The sequence below is a fragment of the Antedon bifida genome, chromosome 9 (genome assembly GCF_963402885.1).
Source record: "Antedon bifida chromosome 9, ecAntBifi1.1, whole genome shotgun sequence".
NCBI lineage: Eukaryota > Metazoa > Echinodermata > Crinoidea > Comatulida > Antedonidae > Antedon > Antedon bifida.
In genome coordinates this window covers 16,453,561-16,475,155 of record NC_136234.1, presented here as the reverse complement: position 1 = coordinate 16,475,155, position 21,595 = coordinate 16,453,561, and the positions used below count along the sequence as shown (strand labels likewise).

The 21,595-nt window shown below is 35.1% G+C and overlaps 2 protein-coding genes across 2 annotated transcripts in view; one reads left to right on the top strand and one right to left on the bottom strand.

Annotated features, from left to right (window-relative positions):
* LOC144852035 (copper chaperone for superoxide dismutase-like) overlaps positions 1–21,595 on the top strand; it is a 121,245-nt gene that overhangs the window by 41,640 nt on the left and 58,010 nt on the right. The gene's annotated exons all lie outside the window — the stretch shown is intronic.
* LOC144852059 (protein SpAN-like) lies at positions 10,528–20,264 on the bottom strand. Its single transcript, XM_078709751.1, has 13 exons — positions 20,153–20,264; positions 19,369–19,591; positions 17,639–17,750; positions 16,978–17,044; positions 16,299–16,496; positions 15,897–16,023; positions 15,465–15,593; positions 14,630–14,739; positions 14,151–14,263; positions 13,532–13,818; positions 12,752–12,860; positions 12,396–12,551; positions 10,528–11,120 (listed from the first exon to the last, which is right to left on the bottom strand). The coding sequence occupies exons 1-13, from the start codon at positions 20,225–20,227 to the stop codon at positions 10,964–10,966; spliced, it is 1,863 nt and encodes a 620-aa protein (XP_078565877.1). The 5' UTR covers positions 20,228–20,264; the 3' UTR covers positions 10,528–10,963.

Here is a 21,595-nt window from a genome sequence, read left to right as displayed (position 1 = left end):
AGGTATTTTGCATTCTAGTACTGTACGAACTTGTGCTCGACCTCTTAATATTTTACAGATGGATACTTCCAATCAAGTGACGGTAGAGGAGGAGATGTTCTTGCTCCAGACGCCATCGGTTTCCAAAACCGACCGGACCACCACCACGTCATGTACGATGGCAGCAGCCGAACGTGGAAAATGCTCATCCAACGCCTCTGCTATGTCAGTTAAGGCAGAGTGGCTCTGAGGTCAGCATTTAATGCCAACCGGGCGATTGGCTCAGCCTGGAAGTGGCCAGTTGAAGGCAGCAGCGATCCGGATGTTGGAGGGGTTCCTAGAAAACCTCCACTTTCACACCGAATTTGCCTATGAATAGGCCTAGTTAAAAAAAATCCAAGACCAAATTACTGAAAATTTAGTTCATAATAAATTTAAAATTGAATTTGAATTAGTTTTTTTTTCAAAAAATTGAAAGAAGAGCAGCATGCACAGGAGGAAGAAAGAGTGAAATGCCCATAAATTCAGGAAAATGAAGAAAAAGAGGAGGAATGTAGAAAGACCACAGCGGAGCGCGTCATTCTTAACACCTGGACGTGCTCCGCAGTGCGTACTTAATTGGAACATAGACTGCGTTGGAAAAGAGAGAATCACTTGAATAAGTCGGAGACTGGACGATAGACGTAATATTTATATTCTTCACCTGTATACAACTGAGAGACTAGTATACTGGTGAGTACTTTATGTGCATATATCATAGTTAAGCAACTAAACCAAGAGACTAGCAATCTCTTTACTATTACCTGAACGGAAGAAAGCAATTGAACTAATGACGTGCTCAGGGTAAGACGTGCATAGCTAGCGCTCCTCATTTGACTACAATATACACGGCGTGTATGCATCATGGCCACCAAACAAAGACTCGCTCTCGCCCAGCCGATATTGAAAGTGTGGACTTTAACAATTTTTTACATGCTTCCCTAAAATCATTATTAGATGGGCAGGCCAAAATTAAAGAGGATTTGAACCAAGCTATTGGATTTAACTAGGACAGAATTGCAGCACTCGAGGAAAACGATATTATCAAGGCTAACAAGATTGGTCAACTCGAACAAACGGTTGATAAATTGTCATCTGCGGTTGCGAAGCTGGAACTAGAGGCCAACAAATCTGAACGCTTCAGCCGACGTAAAGAAGAATCAGGTAAGGATTGTGTTGTGTTGGCCAAGAACATTCTAATAGATAACTTTGAATTTAGTGAAATACCAACGATAGAGCGTGCTCATCGAGTCGGTCCTGTACTGCCGGTGAGGCCCCGACACATTATAATTAAACTACTTAGTTATAACTCTAAAGTTCAAGTCATGAAGCAGAAGAATATTGCCTTACAAGATAAACAGTTTTACGTGATATATGATCTGACCTTAGTGGATTATAAAGAAAATAAGAAATGGAAATTTCAAGTTAAATCTTTATACGAAAATGGAACTAAACTTAAATTCTCTGCTGGTAAATGGCGAACTTCTACTGGGACTTATATATTCAAGTAACTTTTACGTTGTTTTGAGGAACTGAAATAAATTAATATGACTGGTTTCTTTTTTCTCTGAAGAGTAGTGGTGGGAGGGTCTGGGTTAGGGGTACTTTACTATTATAGCTATATGACCTATAACATGCTTGCTCCAAAACCTGCAGAGTGGTGAACACAAGTGAGACGCGCAATGTCTAACGACGATTAGCGTTTAAGATGAATATTGCTAGCACAAAATTAAACATAAAATTTAACCTGCATTCAAAAATGAATGCACACATCTGGCACAATGCATACATTTAATTATTCTTTATCTTTTCTTCTTCTTTTCTGAATTGTTTCTTGCCTTCATAATGGATGTTAACTGATCCACGTTGCTCTTCATCCCATATTTTTTCTCCTGTTAAATAATTCCCCTCCCTGTTCTGCTAGTAAGCTGATCCCAACTTTCCATTCCCTCATAAACCGGATACAATGATGTTCCAACATATGTAGTTTTGGCTGGACTACTCTATGAGCAACTCTCCTGTACTCTTTTGAAAAGAGTTTTATAGCACTGTCTGTGGAAGAAAACATTATATTGTAACATATTATATGGTAACAGGCCTGCATGGTAACAATGTATTCATAATTATTTAATTTTTATTTCATTATCAATATCATTGTATCGTTATTGGGAATATTGATACTAATCTTAAATAATTATTTTATCATTTACAACTGAAATTTACCATATGTCTATCTCTTCGTCAGTTATAGATCGTGTATGATTGATAGCAGCGTGCACTTTACAGCTAGGTTGAAAACACTGGTATAAATGAATCTTGGATTTTCTTGAATTTTACTTCAAGGAGCTGTTTGCAATTTTCTGGGCACTGGTGCATTTGTTGTTCGAGTGTTACGTCAAAGCTATCAAATAGCTTTTCAATTATATTTGAGTGAAAAGAACCACATAACCAAATAAAATTAGTTATTACCTGCATCCTTCATTATAGATTGATTTTTTTTTAAATGCAGCTGGGTACATTGTGTGGGATTGCACTATTCAATATACTCACTTTACATGCTCTATGAACATGGTTGCCCACAAAACTTTTGCCGTGGTACTGTTGCCTAGGGATTTTGTTTCGTCTGAGAACCTCATCCATCTTCGTAGCCAATGGGCTGCATTCAAATTTCAGGTCTTTGTTTACTGATGTTTCCTTTAAATTTAGACAGAATAATTTTCTTTGTAAATTCTATAGTTATTTTAGTGTGTACGGTAATTAAATAAAAATGAAAACATACCAAATCCATCCATTCTTGTTTTTTCAGATTTATTTTTGCACAAAGTTCAGCTATTTCTTGAGGATTTGTTTTTTGTCCAACAAGTGCATAGCTTTTGATTTGCTTTTTGAATTCTTTCTGCGCAAGTCACTCTGTGTGCTACCAACGGTCTGCTAGATGTTCACCTTGAAAAATAAAGAATTATTGGAATTTGAATTTTTGGAAATGTAGGGGGAAAAAGTTTCAACAAAAAGGAAATTAACATTTTCCCGTCTCATGTTTAAAAAAATAATGACATCAAGGTTGTGTATTTCTATCTCAAGTAAATCAAGCATTTTTTTGAAAAGCCTGAAAGAATTGCTGGAATTGATAGCTGATTGATAAAGAGGTATGAAAATATTATAATAGTATTGTACTAACATTGTTATGAAATTCTTTGAATTATAATTTAAACAACGTACCCGATTTAATTCAATATCAACCACGTAGGGCTGAATGACACTGTGGGATATTGTCTTTTTTGGGTCACTGCCATGGTCAAGAAAACTTTTGTAATTCCTATTGTATGTCTTAGGCATCTGTTTTCTGTCTGTTTGTTGTTGGACCTAATGTCATCTTGACTGCACAGGCAGTATATACAGTGTCAGCTATACTTTCCCTAAAAAAATTTAAAAAAAATATATATATTATTTTCTATCAGAACAATCATTTATGAAGTGTAAAAACTTAAATAAAAAATAGGTGAATTTACCATTAGGACTAATTAGTCCATATATTCTGCAAAGAAAGTCATAGTCTCCAAAGAAAAACAGTCTGATGTTGTGAGTTCTGAAATAATATTTTTTTAAATGTACTAAAATAAATAACCTACGTATATAATAATGTATTTAGTATATTAATACAGTACACAATATTCCAGTTAATCTAATGTACAAAATTGTAATTTACAAATTTTAATGAAAGTTAGTTCATCTGACCTGAAATGCAGTAAAGTTTTATGTTAAGGCTGTAAATACAGTTGTTAATAAATTTAACCATTTCTTATATTACTAATTAATAACTTTTATTTAGTTTGGTTGTTAAATAAAATTGTTATTAACATACAGTTTGTGTTTTACTGTTTTTCCATAAAAACAAAATTTCATTTTAAGTATAATCTTAAGCTTTGTTTAAAACAAATTTTTTGTGTATATTTTACGCTATTTTAAAAGTACAAATACAGTACAAACCAACTAACCTTAATTAATAACTTTATTGAAAACACAGTAAATTGACTATAAATGATAGTGGTATCGTTGATAACCTCCCGCGAACGAATTTTCAATCTTCCGCAGTTCAGAAATTGTAGTCTGCTAACACTAAGGGCGATTGACTTTTTCTAATATATCATAGGTTGAAATAGCTGTGCCAACAGAGGGTGTATTCTATTGGCTAACGGTTCAGTACCAGCTTTTTGGGGTTTTTTTTTTTACAGAAGTGAATAACTTTATTAAAACTACAAAATGGCCTATTCAAAGTCTGATTTTAGTATTAAAATCTTCATTTTTCATGTTTTTGGGGGACAATAAATTTAAACTTCATCAATGGTTTTTAAGCTTTTGGGGTTTTTGTGTTGGGTTGTGCATGCAAAATTAATTTTTTAAATAATAAACCGGAAGTGAAATTTTACTAAAATTGACCAATCAGCTAACACATGGCTAATAAAACTGGTTAAAGTTTATACATTTAAGTAAAATGTTTGATTGCAAACCTGGGCATTGCTGATGTTAGCACTCCCACTCAGCTGGTGTTTTTAAACCTAATTTTAAATGCAAATCATCTTTGGGTGAAAGCAATTTAAAGGCATAAACCTGCAAAGATAAAATATCCATATCATTGTGTTTTTACTGTATACCGCAATACTATAATTAGGCCTAGGCTTATACATATATCTTTTTCATTTAATTACACATAAAAAAGTAGGGTAGGCTAGGCCTATAGCCTAAAATATTATTATTTAATCCTGACCTATGTCTATCCTAGCTAGAGTAGGCCTAGGCTAGACTAAAGGCCTACACTACTAGCTACTAGATAGTACTAGGCCTACTACTAGCATTTTAAAATAAAATTCTAATACAATTTAATACTACTTTTAGCCTAGGCCAAGGCCTGTCCTATAGGCCTACACTAAAGTACACTGCCACTTGCCTAGCATAGGGCAGCTATTCTATAATGGTTATAGTTAATTTATACTTAGGCTAGGCCTAGACTTAGGCCTAGCCTAGGTCTAATTACAGTTGAACCTGGCTAGCTCATTTAAATATTTTTGCCCACTGGCTGGTGGAGAACAGACGTGAAACTGAGCTGTCCCGGCCCGGCAACGGAATGAGCTGGCCTACCACCAGCCATGGAGGTAATTACCTCCATGCACCAGCCAACAGGCTTGCATTTCATTGCTTTTTACCTACCTAGGCCTAGCCTACTGGTAGGCCTAGCCTAGGCCTATCTCTTCTATCTATCTATCTATCTATCTATCTATCTATCTATCTAGCTAACCTAACTAAGACTAGGGATTCTTAGTCTAAGAAGAATCATAATTTTAAACTAAAACTATTACGAATATTTACCAAGTGATTATCAGTCGTAGAAAAATTAAAATTAAAACAATTTATTATCGTATTTGGAAGGCGGTTTATGACTTTTATAGTATTTAAAATCAACTTTAAAAAGATCAACTTCAGACGAAGAACGATCCCAAGTGTCACTCTCATCACGAACGTCGCCATTTTTGCTGTCATCGTTCTAATCTTCTTCCTAGAAGCTCCGCCTCCTCTCCCAACTAAGCACTCGCCTCCGACGATTTTATTAAAATGACATTAACTAAACTAATACTAACAAAAATATAATTCAGTTTAAATTATATCTTTATAGATATTATTGATTTTTAGATTAATAGACCATAAATTACATTATGTATTGGTATTTATTTAACTATTAAAGTATTATTTGCAAATAATATCTATTAATATTACTTACCTCTTATAAAAATAAACTAGTCCGATGCGCTAATTGTTGCGCAGAGCAAAACTTTTCAGGTTTTCTAAAACTTTTAAGTAGGGGGCCTACCACTCTTTCTTATCGTATCTAGCCTAATAAACGAATACAGTACTTTTATTCACTATAAAGAAGAACTTGTAATAGTTTTGTTTCGTAACAGTAATTGATGTATGCTCTTTGATAATGGAGCCATTTATTGGACAATTTTCAATGTATTTCCCCTATTATATAGGCCTACTAATACAAGTAGTATATATATATAGTACTATACTACACATACTAGCAACAAACCCTCCACCTTCGTCATCCATCACCTCCATCTCCCAAATCCTCCCCCCCCCCCACCCCCACCCACACCCCGGCCCTCACCTAGAGTGAGACACCACGGCGCCTGCGCACAATTGATGACGTTATCATCCTATGGTAACAACAACACAACAAACTTTCCTGTACAAAGCTAAACTTTTCCTGAATTTTTCTCTGCAATATATACGATGGAATCTCGAAAAACCAAACGGTTTGTCTTTAATTTTTTTTACTAATACACACTTCATTAATTCATTTACTAGACCAAGGGCCAATATATATCTTTTTCATGGCCGTCTTAAATGTTTTTAGTACTAATATTAATCCAAATTTTTTGGGGAAAAAATAGGAACAGAGCTAAGCGCGCGTATTGTGTGGAAGCGCGTGTATCGCAATGTGTTCCCGCGCGTGTATTAACATAGTGTATGTGTAATAGGCCTACTAAAAAGTGATACAGATTAAAAATAATAAATAGATAATATTATTATATAGTAAGCCTAATAGTGATAACTACCAAAATTGTAATATAAGCAACATTTAACAAAAACAAGATAATGGAAATGGAAAGTTTGTTGAGAAGATAATAGAAACTTTAAACTTTTTTTATCGACGTCTTAAAATTTGTTAGTGTACCGTAATATCGTTATAATTTTCTTTTCGGGGGCGGAAAGAAAATAGATCTGAGCGCGCATTGTAGAAGCGCGTACAGTAGTAGCCTACGCATTATCATAACCGTTTCCCGAGCCCCTCTCCATGTATGTATCAAGTTATAAGTATAAAGGATTGAAAATAATAATTCATTATTATTATATAAAAAAATTAGAAACAATAATAAACATACAGTATTGCCTTGAGAGACACAGTAGTGATACATATTTTCTAATTAAATGTATTAGACCTAATGCAAGTCTGTATTTTTTATCGACGTCTTACATTTTTTAGTATTACTGTTTGGAGAAGAGACCCAAAGTGCGCGTGACCGATTGTACGGGTTCCCGATCCCCTTCTCCCAATGTAGCAGTGCTTTGATAATTATCAAACTTTCGTATTTAGTATTTGAGATCCAGTCACTACATCCAGTTACCGATATAAACAAGGTAATTGTGTTTATTATTATTCTGTTACAGACTGAGTGCTTATCAGTTTTCTACAACTGAACAAGAACGCGATGAGTGGAGGAGGCAGAAGAGGGTAGAAGAACAGTTTAGAGCTGTTTACCCAGACGCCTGTAGACACTTGTCTGAACCCGACCTGGCAGCCCGAAAAGGTATGACATAAAAAATATTAACAAGAAAATACATTTTGGAAATGAGGAGCACTACATGGTTATAATTAAAATAATATATGGTATACCATAACCTAATATGGCACATGCACCACATGTGATAAACATAAGATGGTGTATTCTCGTGTTATGCCTAAGATGTATACTTGGCAAATATTGTATGTGGGAGATTGTTATCTGATCATCCTCTTAATTTCATACAATTAATTTTGCAGCTCCAATTGAGAATCATGACCAGTACTTAGACAATCTTGTTAAACAACAAAGACAACCTAACAAGAAACGTGAAAGAATTGTGGATATGGCTAATCCGTCTGGACAAACCAGTCCGCTACTTCTTAACGCCAACTCTAACCCGGATGATGTTGATGAATATTGGGACCAGCTTTTAGGATCGAACACAACGGAGAGTAGACCTTCACTTGGAAGACGGTCGTCACGTGTTAACGTCGGTCGTCGAAGTTCCACAGTAGAAATGGACGCATTAAAAAGGAACATGTCCAAGAAACCACGACTTACAAATCGGCCACAACAAAGCCAGCCACGACTCGGCGATGTACCAAGACGTCCCAGTGTTGAAAACATCAACGTCGCGCTGCCATCTATAACCCCAGCCATGTATACCTCTACTTGTACTGAAAGCCATAGATTGACAAAGCGAACCAGGGTGCCAAGACGTCCAACTATGCAACGCCCTGAAGATAACACAAGTTATGGCATGTGGCGAAAGCACAGAGAGTCCCGAAAATAAATTTTGAAAAACAAAAAACAAAAAAAAAACAATGACGACATAATAATGGACTTCTTCTCTGCATTTGGTCGTCTGGGTAGGACTAGTGTGTATTTGGTTCCTGTGTTTGGTCACCTACTAGCTGTCCTTCGAGACGTCATCACGATAGTGTTGGACGATACATCAGCGTAGGGAGCTGCTGCTGAAAAGGCATATTACGTTGTCTGATTATTGTATAAAAGTTTCATCACCGCCTATGTTTACATTATAAGATTATTTGTTAAAGTTCAGAAGGTTTCAATGCCTCGATTAAATTGTCAATAATAGTGATGATATATCCATTATTGATATTATACCTTGTATATCTATTTATAAATATAATAAAGTGTGCAATAATAATAATATAATCAACCTGTCTACGTCGTCTTGTCTAACATTGTTAGTTAGTTACTTGGACTTGATACACATAAGGATGCTATATACGATTATTATGCTATCGTCTTCAAGTATAATCTGTAATGGAAATTCTTAAATAGATATGGATGGCCACTGGCTCGGTTGGATGGTTAAATGGATTTTATACATTTATCTAAACACAGTATACTTATTCATTTATAAAACATTAATAAGTTCGTGGGACTCAAAATATGGTGGCTGATAATAAAATTGGCAAACGAAACACAATGTTGAGATAACAGTCGGGACGTACAATAACTCCGAAAGCTTTCAGTGATAAATCCGATATTACTCCGAAAGCTTTCAGTGATATATCCGATATAACTCCTATAGGTTTCAGTGATATATCCGATATAACTCCGATAGCTTTCAATGATATATCCGATATAACTCCTATAGGTTTCAGTAATATATCCGATATAACTCCTATAGGTTTCAGTGATATCCAATATAAATCCTATAGGTGTCAGTGATATATCCGATATAACACCAATAGCTTCTATTGATATATCCGATACAACTCCGATAGCTTTCAGTGTTATATCCGTTATAACTCCGATAGCTTTCAGTGATATATCCGATATAACAACGATAGCTTCTATTGATATATCCGATATAACTCCGATAGCTTTCAGTGATATATCCGATGTAACTCCGATAGCTTTCAGTGATATATCCGATATAACTCCGATAGCTTTCAGTGATAGGCTCTATATCCGATATAATTCCGATAGCTTTCAGTGATATATCCGATGTAACTCCGGTGAAAATTTTAAAGTCCCTAGTGGCGCGTTAGAATCACGATCATGTAATAGGGATGACTTCGTTTAATGATTCACAGGATATAAAATTATTATTGTTTTGCATTTCATAGGTCATTTTACACAGGTTGTATGGATGGACAGTAACAAACTTGGATGTGGGTATAAACAGGATTCAGCCCAAAAATGGGAGTATATCGCCTGCAGTTATGATCCACCCGGTAACTATAATGGCGCCAGAAACTACAAGAAGAATGTGCCTGAGCCAGTATAAAAATGCTAAAAGAAAGTTGCCAAAAGGCGCGACCGATAGTATGTCGAGGCAATGTTAAATTGTCTTAATAATGTTATACATTAAAATATATTATGCATCAACATAAAGTACCAGAGTATTTTTTCTTGTCTATTGTAAATTCTCAAAAATAACCGCGTTATCAATTTTGGTAAAACTTCGCCGATGAAGGTTAAACGCGATCATGTTTGTATCCATGACGTAATATCTGTTTCAATGTTTATTGCAACACCATATTTTGGATGTGAAGCCGAATCGACTCAGACATACCATGAATTAAGAAATTCCTTAATCCATGGACATACATAATAGGCTACACCATGTGGTTACAGATCCAACGGCGAAAGAGATCTGACAGACAACCTCTGTGTGACGCGTTGACCCATTTACCGCGAAACTTAAAATACACGTGGTACTAGTAGTTAGTCGGTTTCAGGTGCACTTTTTCACGTTCGCCGACCAAAAATATAGCATTTAGAGTGCAAAAAAGCATTCTGTTATTTACCGGTAGTATTATAGAAATGTAGGCCTATATTTTGATGAAATAAAGAAATACATGCACTTATAGACTAAACAGTATACTTACGGTTTACCCTGTTACAGTCGCTAACATCATGAGAATAAAAGGACTGGATGGAATGTAGAAAGTCCAGATTATGTCGACGACGGCACTATTTACAGTGAAGCCCCGATAGCAAAATATCTAGCTAGCAAGCAGTATCTAGCTTTCTCAGAATTTTATAAAAAGTCTCGGAGTGCAGGGGAGTTGATATGCCCACATGAAGAGCTTAAGCTTAAGTGGTTTAAGGGTTTAATTAGGCAATATTCACTACAAATAGTACGGCACTTTTGTTGCAGATAATTGAATCTTTAATACCATCACCGTTGAAACAAGTGTAAAATCCGAGAGCCAGTCTCAGGGTAAACCAAAAGAAAAACCGGAAGATTAAAATACCACAGGTCAGCCTGCGTTTTAGAATATGGAGGAATTCCAGCGTGTAAATACCGTTATCCATCTTTCATTATTATATTAATCTCTTTTGATATATTTTAAGTATTATAACAAGGTTTACAGTTATTCGGATAAGTATAGGCATAGGCCTACATTACTGTTAACATAACTTATTACAAATAAGTAGGCATGTCACATAATAATAGCAAAGCCAAATAAAAGCCCAATATGAACCTATTAGCATATTGGCATAAAACCATTATTTTTCTTTATGCACTTTGAAAACGCCAGCAGTTATATATTTTAGACTTACAACTATCTAATAGTATCCCAAAAAATCAAAACAATGAAATAAAAAAGTCAATATTCTTAATAAATAAATCCAGTGTTCGGGTCGACAATTTTATCCTTGCAATATCCGCTGTACGGTGCGTAATCCAAGTTAAATTCCTCAGAGGGTGGCTCGAATCCTTCTGGTCCTGCCTTGGTGCATCGGAACTTGAATTCCCCGGCATGATTGCGGCATCTGTGTTTGATACAAAGATCATTGTTATTATTATAATTTTACTTTTATTTCGGATAAGGACGTCCATAGTTACAAAATAAATTGCATCTCATTAGAAAACACAAGTTGAAATATAAAAAGCAAACACACACAAAAAAAGGATACTGGTATCAGATCATCACAGGATCTCCATCATTTTGTTATGGAGCCTAGATGATTCAAAATGATTATACCATAATACATTCTATAATTTCATTTTTGCTAGCATAAATTCTCTGTAACAATAAAAAGACAGATTTTCTTAGATATTACCCAAATGTCACTAGCACTAGGCAATCTTAAGAATAATCGAAGAGCATTGCTGTAACATACCCTTAAATGCATTTTTGAGTGTGTTTAGACCACAGAGAAGAGCAATACATACTCATGCAATAAGATTTGAACAGCAAGCATTATTTTAATACCAACAGAGCATTTGCTTACGTGCTAGTGTATTGGCTCGAATACATAAAGATCTGTATTGACGCCTAATGTCATCATCATCCCTAAGATTATTACATTTGGATATATTTCTATTTATTTACCTTTGTTGTGGTCTATCTAAAATAAAAGTCAATATGGCGTATGCAAAACATTGTCAATTATGGTGCTGCTTTGTTAATTTCACATTAAAGGTACAGGTAGTTCAATATATAGTTCTCACTGCACGGAATTGGGGAACTGGGGCATCTCGGCTCATTTTATCCCAGAGTTTCTCACTTTGCATTTAACATTATGTTACGTATCTACACTGTAAAAATAGTGTTTAGATCTTAAACATCTATTTTGTACCCACTTTTTCCACACATGTTTAGCGTGTTTAATAATACCTAAACGTGTTTATAGCTACATTTTGTTTTCTTCCACTCGTTTAGCAGTCAACATGTCACTATTATGTTCAGTCAACATGTTTAGGTACGTGTTTAGCGTTGCGTGCATATGATTTTACTGTGGCGGAAAAAAGCTCAACACATGAGCTCCACACATGTCATATTAAACACGTTTAAAACCTAAACGTGTCTTTATATTGCTTCACATGTTTAACTATCAACACGTCACCGATGATGTGTTGAGTTGGATACAGACTATACTGTACATGTTTAGAATGTGTTTATAACCAACATGTTCATATCTAAACATGTTTAAGGCTAAATGTATGGGAAAAGCGGATACAAAATACATGTTTAAGATGTAAACACTATTTTTACAGTGTAATAATAGTAATATATCTTAGTTTTTATTATCCATCTTACTTACCTACAGTAATCGTCAAGCCCGTCACCATTCATGTCACGCATAAAACCAGTTCTCTTTTTTCCTATGTTGAACCTTGCATTCCCTGGATCAGGACTTGTATACTCAGAGCCATCTGAATTCACGCATGATATAAACCATCTCGTTGTTTTCATTAATCTATTTTTAAAAAAGAACACGTTTTTACAGTTTGAATTTGCCGTACTTGTTAAAACAAATAAAATTGAATCACTTTTGTCAAAGAACAATAACAAATCCGTTTCGTATACGTATAAGATGTTTAGTTTAATAAATATTCAAATTGAAATCAGTCAAGAACAAGGGAACTTTGGCCCTGAGTTTGTTTCCATTTATCTTACCTGCAGAAACTGTTGGCCACACCATCACCATCCACATCAGCCCATGCAGCCATACGACCAAATTTTCCAAGGCCTGCATTTTCTATTGCGGCGTAGTTTCGTAGATTAACTAATAACAATAAGAAATCATTCAAATTTTATTTGGGGTTATAAGAATCACTGCATATTTAAAACAATGAAACACCGAATAATTAAATGCCATATGAGTAATTGTTCTTAAGTAGGCTTACTATTATTTAGTAGGCTAGGCCTCGTATTCAGTACGGATATATGGAGAGGCTACAGTCATCATAGACGTTGATATTGTTGCGTCAATTTAAAATGAATTATGAAAGGTACTAGCTGTTTAAAAACACCACGGTGTAGCTAGTTGATGAGGGTTAACATCAGGATAACGTAAATCAGAAATAAGGTGGTGCAACTGGTTTTCAACATGGTCCTGTTAAAACACCTTAACTAAAACAGAAGACGCTAAACTAACGGTAAAGAAAAAATATCGATATATATATATATTTTTCTCATTCTCACAGATTTCCTCATCTCTATCGTTTCAAATTAATTAATTAAATTTCAGTATATCACCGGGCGGTTTAGAATTAATGTTCTTTGCCTGCTGTGTTTATATAAAGAATATGAAAATTTTTGCTATAATACAATTTAAAACTATAAATGGAGGTGCATTGTTGAATGTTGACAGGTATGTCCCTCTTTATATTATGAATGTAATATTTTTAGTATGCCTACAAGAAATGTTATTGTATTGTAGTACTGGTAACTGACCTGAAGACGCAGGACATTCAGTGGTTGTTGTTGTCGGTGGTGGTGGTGGTGGAGGTGCTGTTGTCGGTGGTGGTGGTGGTGGAGGTGCTGTTGTCGGTGGTGGTGGTGGTGGAGGTGCCGTTGTCGGTGGTGGTGGAGGGTTCGTCGTTGGTGGTGGTGGGGGTGGCGTTGCAAATGCGTATGTAGCATGATATCCCTTGCGGGTTTCTGAATAATCTGACCTAAAGTTGATAACTAACTGGCCATCATCATCGATAATTTGCCCTGGGCTATTTGTACCGCAATATCTAAAAGTGTAAGTGAGCAGTTTAATTGTTATTCGACCAATTCGGCCTAAACATGTTTGCCGTATACACAGATGTATATTTGACTTCACCCTTCATTGTTCATCTGGAATAATAATATTTACATTATGTGTATCTGTTCCCAAGACACGACATTATAATTTTTATCATTATTATTATCATTTTGATTATATCAACAACATCATCATATTATTGTTTAACCATTGTTTAAATTTCCGCAACTGATCGTGTATCTAAAATGTTCATACTATAGTTACAATATATACGCCTTATACATACTTTGTAAATATTTACAAAAGTTTAGGCCTACTTACTCGGCATTAGGGATGTAAAGGTTTTCAGCATGTACATGCAAATAATCCCAATTACAGTTCTGTTCGTTTTCCAGTTCAAAATCATCAAAGTCAATTGTCAGTTGACTGTTTCCCTGTATAAAAATAAAGCAAATGGTTACATTAAAAATCGGAATTTCTAAAATCCACAAAAAATATGTTAAAGGTCACTGATTGTTTTAGTTTTAGAATTAACAAGATCAAGTAAAGCGTGGTTCCCACTAGAACGCAACGCAGCGACGTATCCATTCACGCAAGGTGCTGCATTGCATATCACAAGTGGGAACCGACGACGCAACAGTGTGCTGCAAACATCGCAGGTTTGATTTCATGCAGGCGGCGGAAAAACACAATTATTGGAATGGTATTTTCTTACGTTGCGTAGGTTGCTTTACGTTGCGTCGCTAGTGGGAACCAAGCTTAAGAGACTGTAAATAGTATCGTTAAATAAGTTGACTAACATTAAAATATACAAAACAATCTTCGTTGATAGGGTAGTTGCTTGGATAGTTTGTAGAAAATATTTCTCCGGAACTGGAATCCGCTTCGTTTATGGCGTATGAGCAGGTTTCTATGTGAAAGGAAAAAACGTTATCAAACACTTGCTGACTATTCAATGCGTAATTATTGTAGACTGATGCCGTGTTATAATAACTTTGAATTATCTTTTAAATACAAGTATAATGTTGAAACATTAATTAATTATAAGTAAACAACTCGAGCATGCGTATTAATAATTTCTGTCTACTTTTTCTGAATTCCTATGTCAGAGGTTACGTTTTAACTCGAGCATACGTATTAATAATTTCTGTCTACTTTTTCTGAACTGCTATGGCAGAGGTTACGTTTTAACTCGAGCATGCGTATTAATTATTTATGTCTTCTTTCTTTAATTCCTATGGCAGAGGTTACGTTTCCTTGCAGTGATTTCCAAGTTCGATTATAAAAAGTGGGATGTGCCTAACTATGGTAGTGATATGACATCATAATGTCCATATATAGGCACATCACACTTTTTTTGTCACATAAAGTTTGATAGTGTAGACAGAGCCTAAGAAAGGTTATCTTTGAGGTTTATTTGGGTTTATGCCTATTACTTGTTTCAATGGAAAAATGGCCGAATAGATATTTGATTATGATTAATATTATTATCGAGATATTATAATATCTATGCTATTATCAAATTAATATAATATTGTTCATAAACATTAAGTCCGTTGGACTCAAAATATGGTGGCTGATGGTGGAAGAGCTATTGTAGAACGTATTAAAGACAAAATGTTAAACTTTCTTTACCAACAGGTTGTTCAGTTTCACAGGAAGAACCAGTATATTCCGGTGGACACCAACACGTGCACTCTTTACCCAAGTATCCACCATTCTGACAAGGATTTACTGTTTGACCACAATCATCTAACCAAAGATCTGTTAATGTATTGTCCCCAAAAGATGAAAAATAAAGATATAAAAACGATTTAAATAGGCCATAATTGTAGATTTACTAACGTTAAAATGGCTAAAAATGTACTGTGTTTTGTGGAGGAGGTGCTTGGTTGTACCATGGAGGATACCTCCATGGTTGTACAAAAATAAGAAAAACAACGTTGAGTAATCGGAAAAAAAAAACTTGTAAGGCTTTTCATACAGTTACAGGTTTATAACATTATAGAAACAAATGTCGTCTAATTTATTATAGGAAAACATAAAAACTGTATTTATGCCTCTTACCGTCACAAGCATGCGCCACATTCGCCAGCTTAATATCATAGAAGGATAACGAATTACGTGAGCCTATGGAATTTTGTAGTAGCGGATCCTTTGTCGTTATTGTTGGAAGATTGTTCACTGTAAAGTACTATAAAAAAGATATGCTATCTTAGGTATATCACTGGTAGACACCAGGTTTGATAGACTTGATTGAAAAAAAAATTAATGAGGCAGTTGCATGATTACATCATTAATATCAAAGTTATACTAAACCGTGACGTCACTACATTAAGTGTTCATATTATTCTAAAAAATATGAAATATAATGAATTTATAATAATTTAATTTTTAATAATATAATGAATAAATAGTGGTTAACGCCACAAAAGAGAAAAATAAATTTTCTAAAAAATATATACTTACATATTTCCCGTAATGCATCACTGATGTGACGTCATACGGAATACCCATAGAGTCAATATTATTAGATTTGTCAAAGTTGTTTTCATAATCATCATTAATGTTTTCCAAAAGAATGTTGACGTAATTGTCTCGGTCTGGTCGTGACTGTTCGTGGAAAAATCCAATTGCATGTCCAATTTCATGGGCCACGGTTCCAAGCTGTATAACATGAATTTGATTATTTTCATTTCTTTATTAGCCATAAAATACAAAAATACACAATATGAGAAGACAAGGAATAACCACAGCTTAAATAAACATTTAACTCACGGGCCAACAATTAACGATTACGTTTAGGACAATTATAACAACGTGTTTATCCCCTACAGCATGATTCGTGATATGGAGCGGTGAGCAGGTTAGACGGTTAGGTAATCACCATTAAGCGTGGTTCCCACTAGAACGGAACGCAACGACGCTGCAAACGTCTCATGTTTGATTTCACGCAGGCGGGGCAAACACAATTATTGGAAGGGCATTATCTTACGTTGCGTAGGTTGCTTTACGTTGCGTCGCTAGTGGGAACCAAGCTTTAAGCGAATTTACGGTAGATATCGTTCACACAAAAATAAGGTTATATACAAGTGGGCGGAGAAAGAATTTGAACTTATATTACCAAGCTACAACTTTAATAACTTACACCAGTACAGCCGCTGCCGATAGACAAATCCTGCGAGCCACCTTGCCTTCCAATCCATGACCAGCATCTATGAATAGATATTCCGGTATATCATCGTATAATCAAAATTGCGAGATATTTATAAAACGACCATGTGGTTAAGTGTTACACAAATAAATTTACTTTATTTTACGTATTTACGTTTACTGTATGAAAAGCTTGGTTCCCACATATGACGTAACGCAAGGACGTAAACGCAATGCAAGAGTGTTGACCAATGACACGCGTCAGTTCGAATAGTTCATTGCGTGTGATTGGTCAACTACCTTACGTTGTGTTACGTCCTTGTGTTGCGTCTCTAGTGGGAACCAAGCATTAGGAACTGAGCGCGCGAAATACGTGGCAAAATACGTGCTATTTAATATTTCAGCTCATATTGAAGATACAGATAACTCAAGATATAATAAATTTTTGTGAAGTCATCAATTTTCTTAAAAATGAATAGGCATGTTATTGCACAAAAATGCAAGACGATAGCTTAAACATTGTGAGCGCTACCATACGTGCAAACAAACAAAAAGAAATAAATATGTTTCGTAGGCCTCCTACACGACACTCTCTTGAAGGATCAAGTGTAGCCGCTGTTTCTCCCACCCGAAGTAATTTTAGTGTTGATACATACCCATCAGCCTTTATAAATTTAATTCTGTCACCAGTATTGCTTTCGTCAAATGTGATGCAGGTATTTTCTCGCCAATGGTTAATTCCTGCAAGAATTGCGTCTCGGTCTCCCTCTTAAAATAGAAATAAATCGTATATTATTTTATAACCCTATGGGCTAAGCTTATAGTTTAGTTACTATCAATCATACACCATTATCTTTTAAAAACCATGTCAATAGTCTCATGAAATTAGATAGTATAGCACTGAGAAAATATGCCTTAATATATTAGTTGAAGTCTCTCTATTTAAAGATGTATTGTTCCCCAGAAAAAAATATTATATATATTTTTTTTTAATATGCCATTTTAATGTCATATAATAGTTATCCACTTTGACCAAAAATTAGATCGAAAAAAAAATTATTTACTTGAAAAAACATTAATTTAAAGCAAAAAATATTCAAATTGGCTGCCATCCAATGGATTTTTGGTTGAATTTAACCATTTATTTTGTCATTTTATAAGGGAAAACATTATTTGTTTTCGTCTTTTTTCTACGGAAGTAATTGCCTATATTAAAATAACAAAATAACCTATTCAAAGTCTATTGATTTAATCAATCTGCATTTTTCATGTTTTTGGGGGAAAATACATCTCAAGTTAATTATTATTATTATTATTTTTCTTGACGTCGACGTATTACCGCCACTATAAAAAACCTTAAAAAGCATGGTTGATAATGTGTAGGTTATTAAACTCATACGGTACTGGAGAAAAAAACGGAAAATTGGTTTAATATACTGTATATTTAATCAGAACATTTTCAGAAATCACGAAGAAACAACATGAATTTCCTTTAAAGTGTTCAAAAAGGAAATTATACTATAAAAACCAGTAAAACTTTTTTAGCCGCACCTAACCTTAAAGCGTGGTTCCCACTAGCGACGCAACGTAACGCAATTTACGCAACGTAAGCAAATGCCCTTCTAATAATTGTGTTCGCCCCCGCCTGCGTGAAATCAAACCTGCGATGTTTGCAGAACTATTGCGTCGTCGGTTCCAATACAGCACTTTGTGTCGATATGTCGCTGCGTTGCGTTCTAGTGGGCTTTAAGCTCTCCGTAGATATCATAATATGAAACATATTGTACCGGTGGTACAGAGCTATAACCAAAAGTTATTCCGTATTTAAAGGAACGTTTCGTACATGCTTCTCCAAAAGGTAGAGGACATAAAACAATATATATATAATATATATTCCTTCACTTGCACTGATGAAGGGCTAGTGTTGCCCGAAAGCTCTGCTAACTTTTCTGGCTGTTTTACTTTATCGTTTTGATTTAGCTTTTTGCTCTTTTTTTTTGTATCTCCATTGAGATCCAGCCACTGATACCCACAGCATTGTCATTTTTTCAGTTATTTGCCTTTGGATTTATATATATAATACAAAATACCGAAAAGAGGAGGGCAGAAAACCGAGGAACAAGTTCCTAAAAAGTGTTGGCCCTATGCTATATTTCCTGGCATTTAAAGACCTGCGCATTAATGCCAATTTACATAAACGAGCGGTAAAACGGTAAGCGGAAAACCGCGTAGCTTGTCCCACGTAGAATCTGTATCTATCCTGCTGAGCGGAAACCGTTCGTCCACTCTGCGATGTATGTAAATGGTCATACGGAATAACATAGATTCTATTATTACTAAATTGGGGGCGGCGACCTAGACTATCGTTAACTATAGGCCTACTTACGAGATGAAGATGAGATCTGGAATGGGACTAGGACATCTCCATTACTTAGATGTGGCCATCGTCTGAATGCGCTATCAATTATTTTTCTTTTAGCCAATTCTGGATTTTGTTGGTACTGTTTCAACTCTTCTAATTGCTCTGGCGTTAGTTTTATATCACTTTCAATGGTGCCTTCGGACTCCTCCTCTTCGGGTGGCTCGGCATGGTTGTGGTGTTTAGGTACCTGAAACATAATTTTCTTGTAAAAAGTTATGGTCGATTTTAAAGGAAATGCACCTGAAGGTGATCCTCTTGCATATAAGCTGAATCAGGTAGGTCTACGCAATTGAAGGGCTATTTCATACGTCCAACGTGATAATTATGTACCCCCGGACGCGATATTTCTTTTCGTACCTAAGTTGTGACGTAAGAATTGAGCTAACTACAATTCGCTAATGCAAACGATTTCTGTCGAGCCGTCTGTGTAGTCAAGTGGATAAGACTATGGACTTTACATGTCGATGTATGGGGGTTCAACTCCCATGAACTACTTTTCTTTTACTTTATAGTGAGAGAGAGAGAGATTATTTAGAGCCTTAGGTTTAGTTATATTTAGGAAGTAGTTCGGCTATCTTTCACATGGGGTCTCCAACTTATATACGAAAAAAAAATCGCCCCGGACAAAAACAAATCGCCACCCGGACGATCAAGGCAATTAGTTTGACCAATTATATGGGAATTCAAGCATTAAGACAGAGGAAGTCCGTGGCCACGATTTATTAACTCTAATATAAATGTATCTTACCTGTTTAGGTGGCCTAGCATCGCTAAAGTTAATAACAAACAGTGTCAGGAGTAACAAACAGAATATCTTCGACATGTTGAACTCACGGTTGTGGATCTCACACTGGTCTGGTATAGAGTAGGGCCTTTATATAAGCAAACCTGCTCTACCAATCTCTTCTTCCATATTGCCTTAGAAGTAAAGAAAATATGTTTTTTTAATGATGACTTTATAAAATCAATAAATTTAATATATATAATTATAACGTTCAGTTATTAAAGAATATGTTAACTTTAATTACTATATAATTTGTTTGTTGTTAAAATCAATAATTTTTATATTATCAATAGGCCTATCCCATCTAATATAGAAACCATACTTATTTTCTATAAATAACTATTAATAATATAGTATTATTAATATAATTTTCTTTAATTCAATTTCATACAAAAAAAGCTTATGGTCAAGACCCGTTCTTTCGAAGATTTTTAATTATTATTATTATAGACTTAAACGTGTACTATTGTCATTCGTGATCAATATTACTTGCGTTGCGTGCAAACCAATGCATATTTTCGTTATTAACTATTGTGTGTTATTATATTATTATACTCGAAAAGATACCTGTCCCAGAGTGCATTCACCCAACTCGCCTAAACCTCCACGCCGCCACTCCACGGTTTCAAGTTTAAAACCTCAACAATTTCGGTCATGTTATACCGCATAACCCCCATCCCACTTCCCCGAAGGCGGTTCAAATTTAATTTAAAACAAAGTTGTTACTTTGGACATGGACTATTTTTATAAATTATATTATTATAGGTCCATGCTTAGACGATATTTTGGAAGTGGTATACATTATCTAAATGCATTGTGACTTTATAATATTAAACATATTCGCAAATCGGTAGTAGAATAACATGGATTACATTGCACTCTCGAATAGTTAAAATGGAAAAAAATATATATGTTATTGCACTCACGAGCTAACCTTTATTTTCCAAGGGGACTGTGCTTGTGTTCGGAATGGGCTCGTAGGCTGACCAATCCTCCCCCAGTAGCGGATCAACAGGCTAACAATAATTGTAAGGTCGTTTATCCAGTACTGGGGCTTATGTACCGTATCGGATTGGTATACAAATTGTTGTACTCTTATAACTTACATAAAAAAAGTGAAACATACTGGCTCACTGTTAAGGTTTGTGTACAAATACCAGGTTAGAATAGACCAGTCCAAATGATACAGTATTCTATGACGTGTATATAGGCCTATAGCACATTTCATTATCTGCCTGAGAGAAAAAAAGGTGGGTTTGGTGTGGAAGGTCATAAGCACTCGAGTGACGTGAGCAAAACGGCTTGACTGGCTATTTCATAGACACATATATTTTTTAAATATTGTATTTATATAGCCAAACAGAACCCAATGTGAAGTTTTCAACTTTAGATTCATTCAGGAAATGA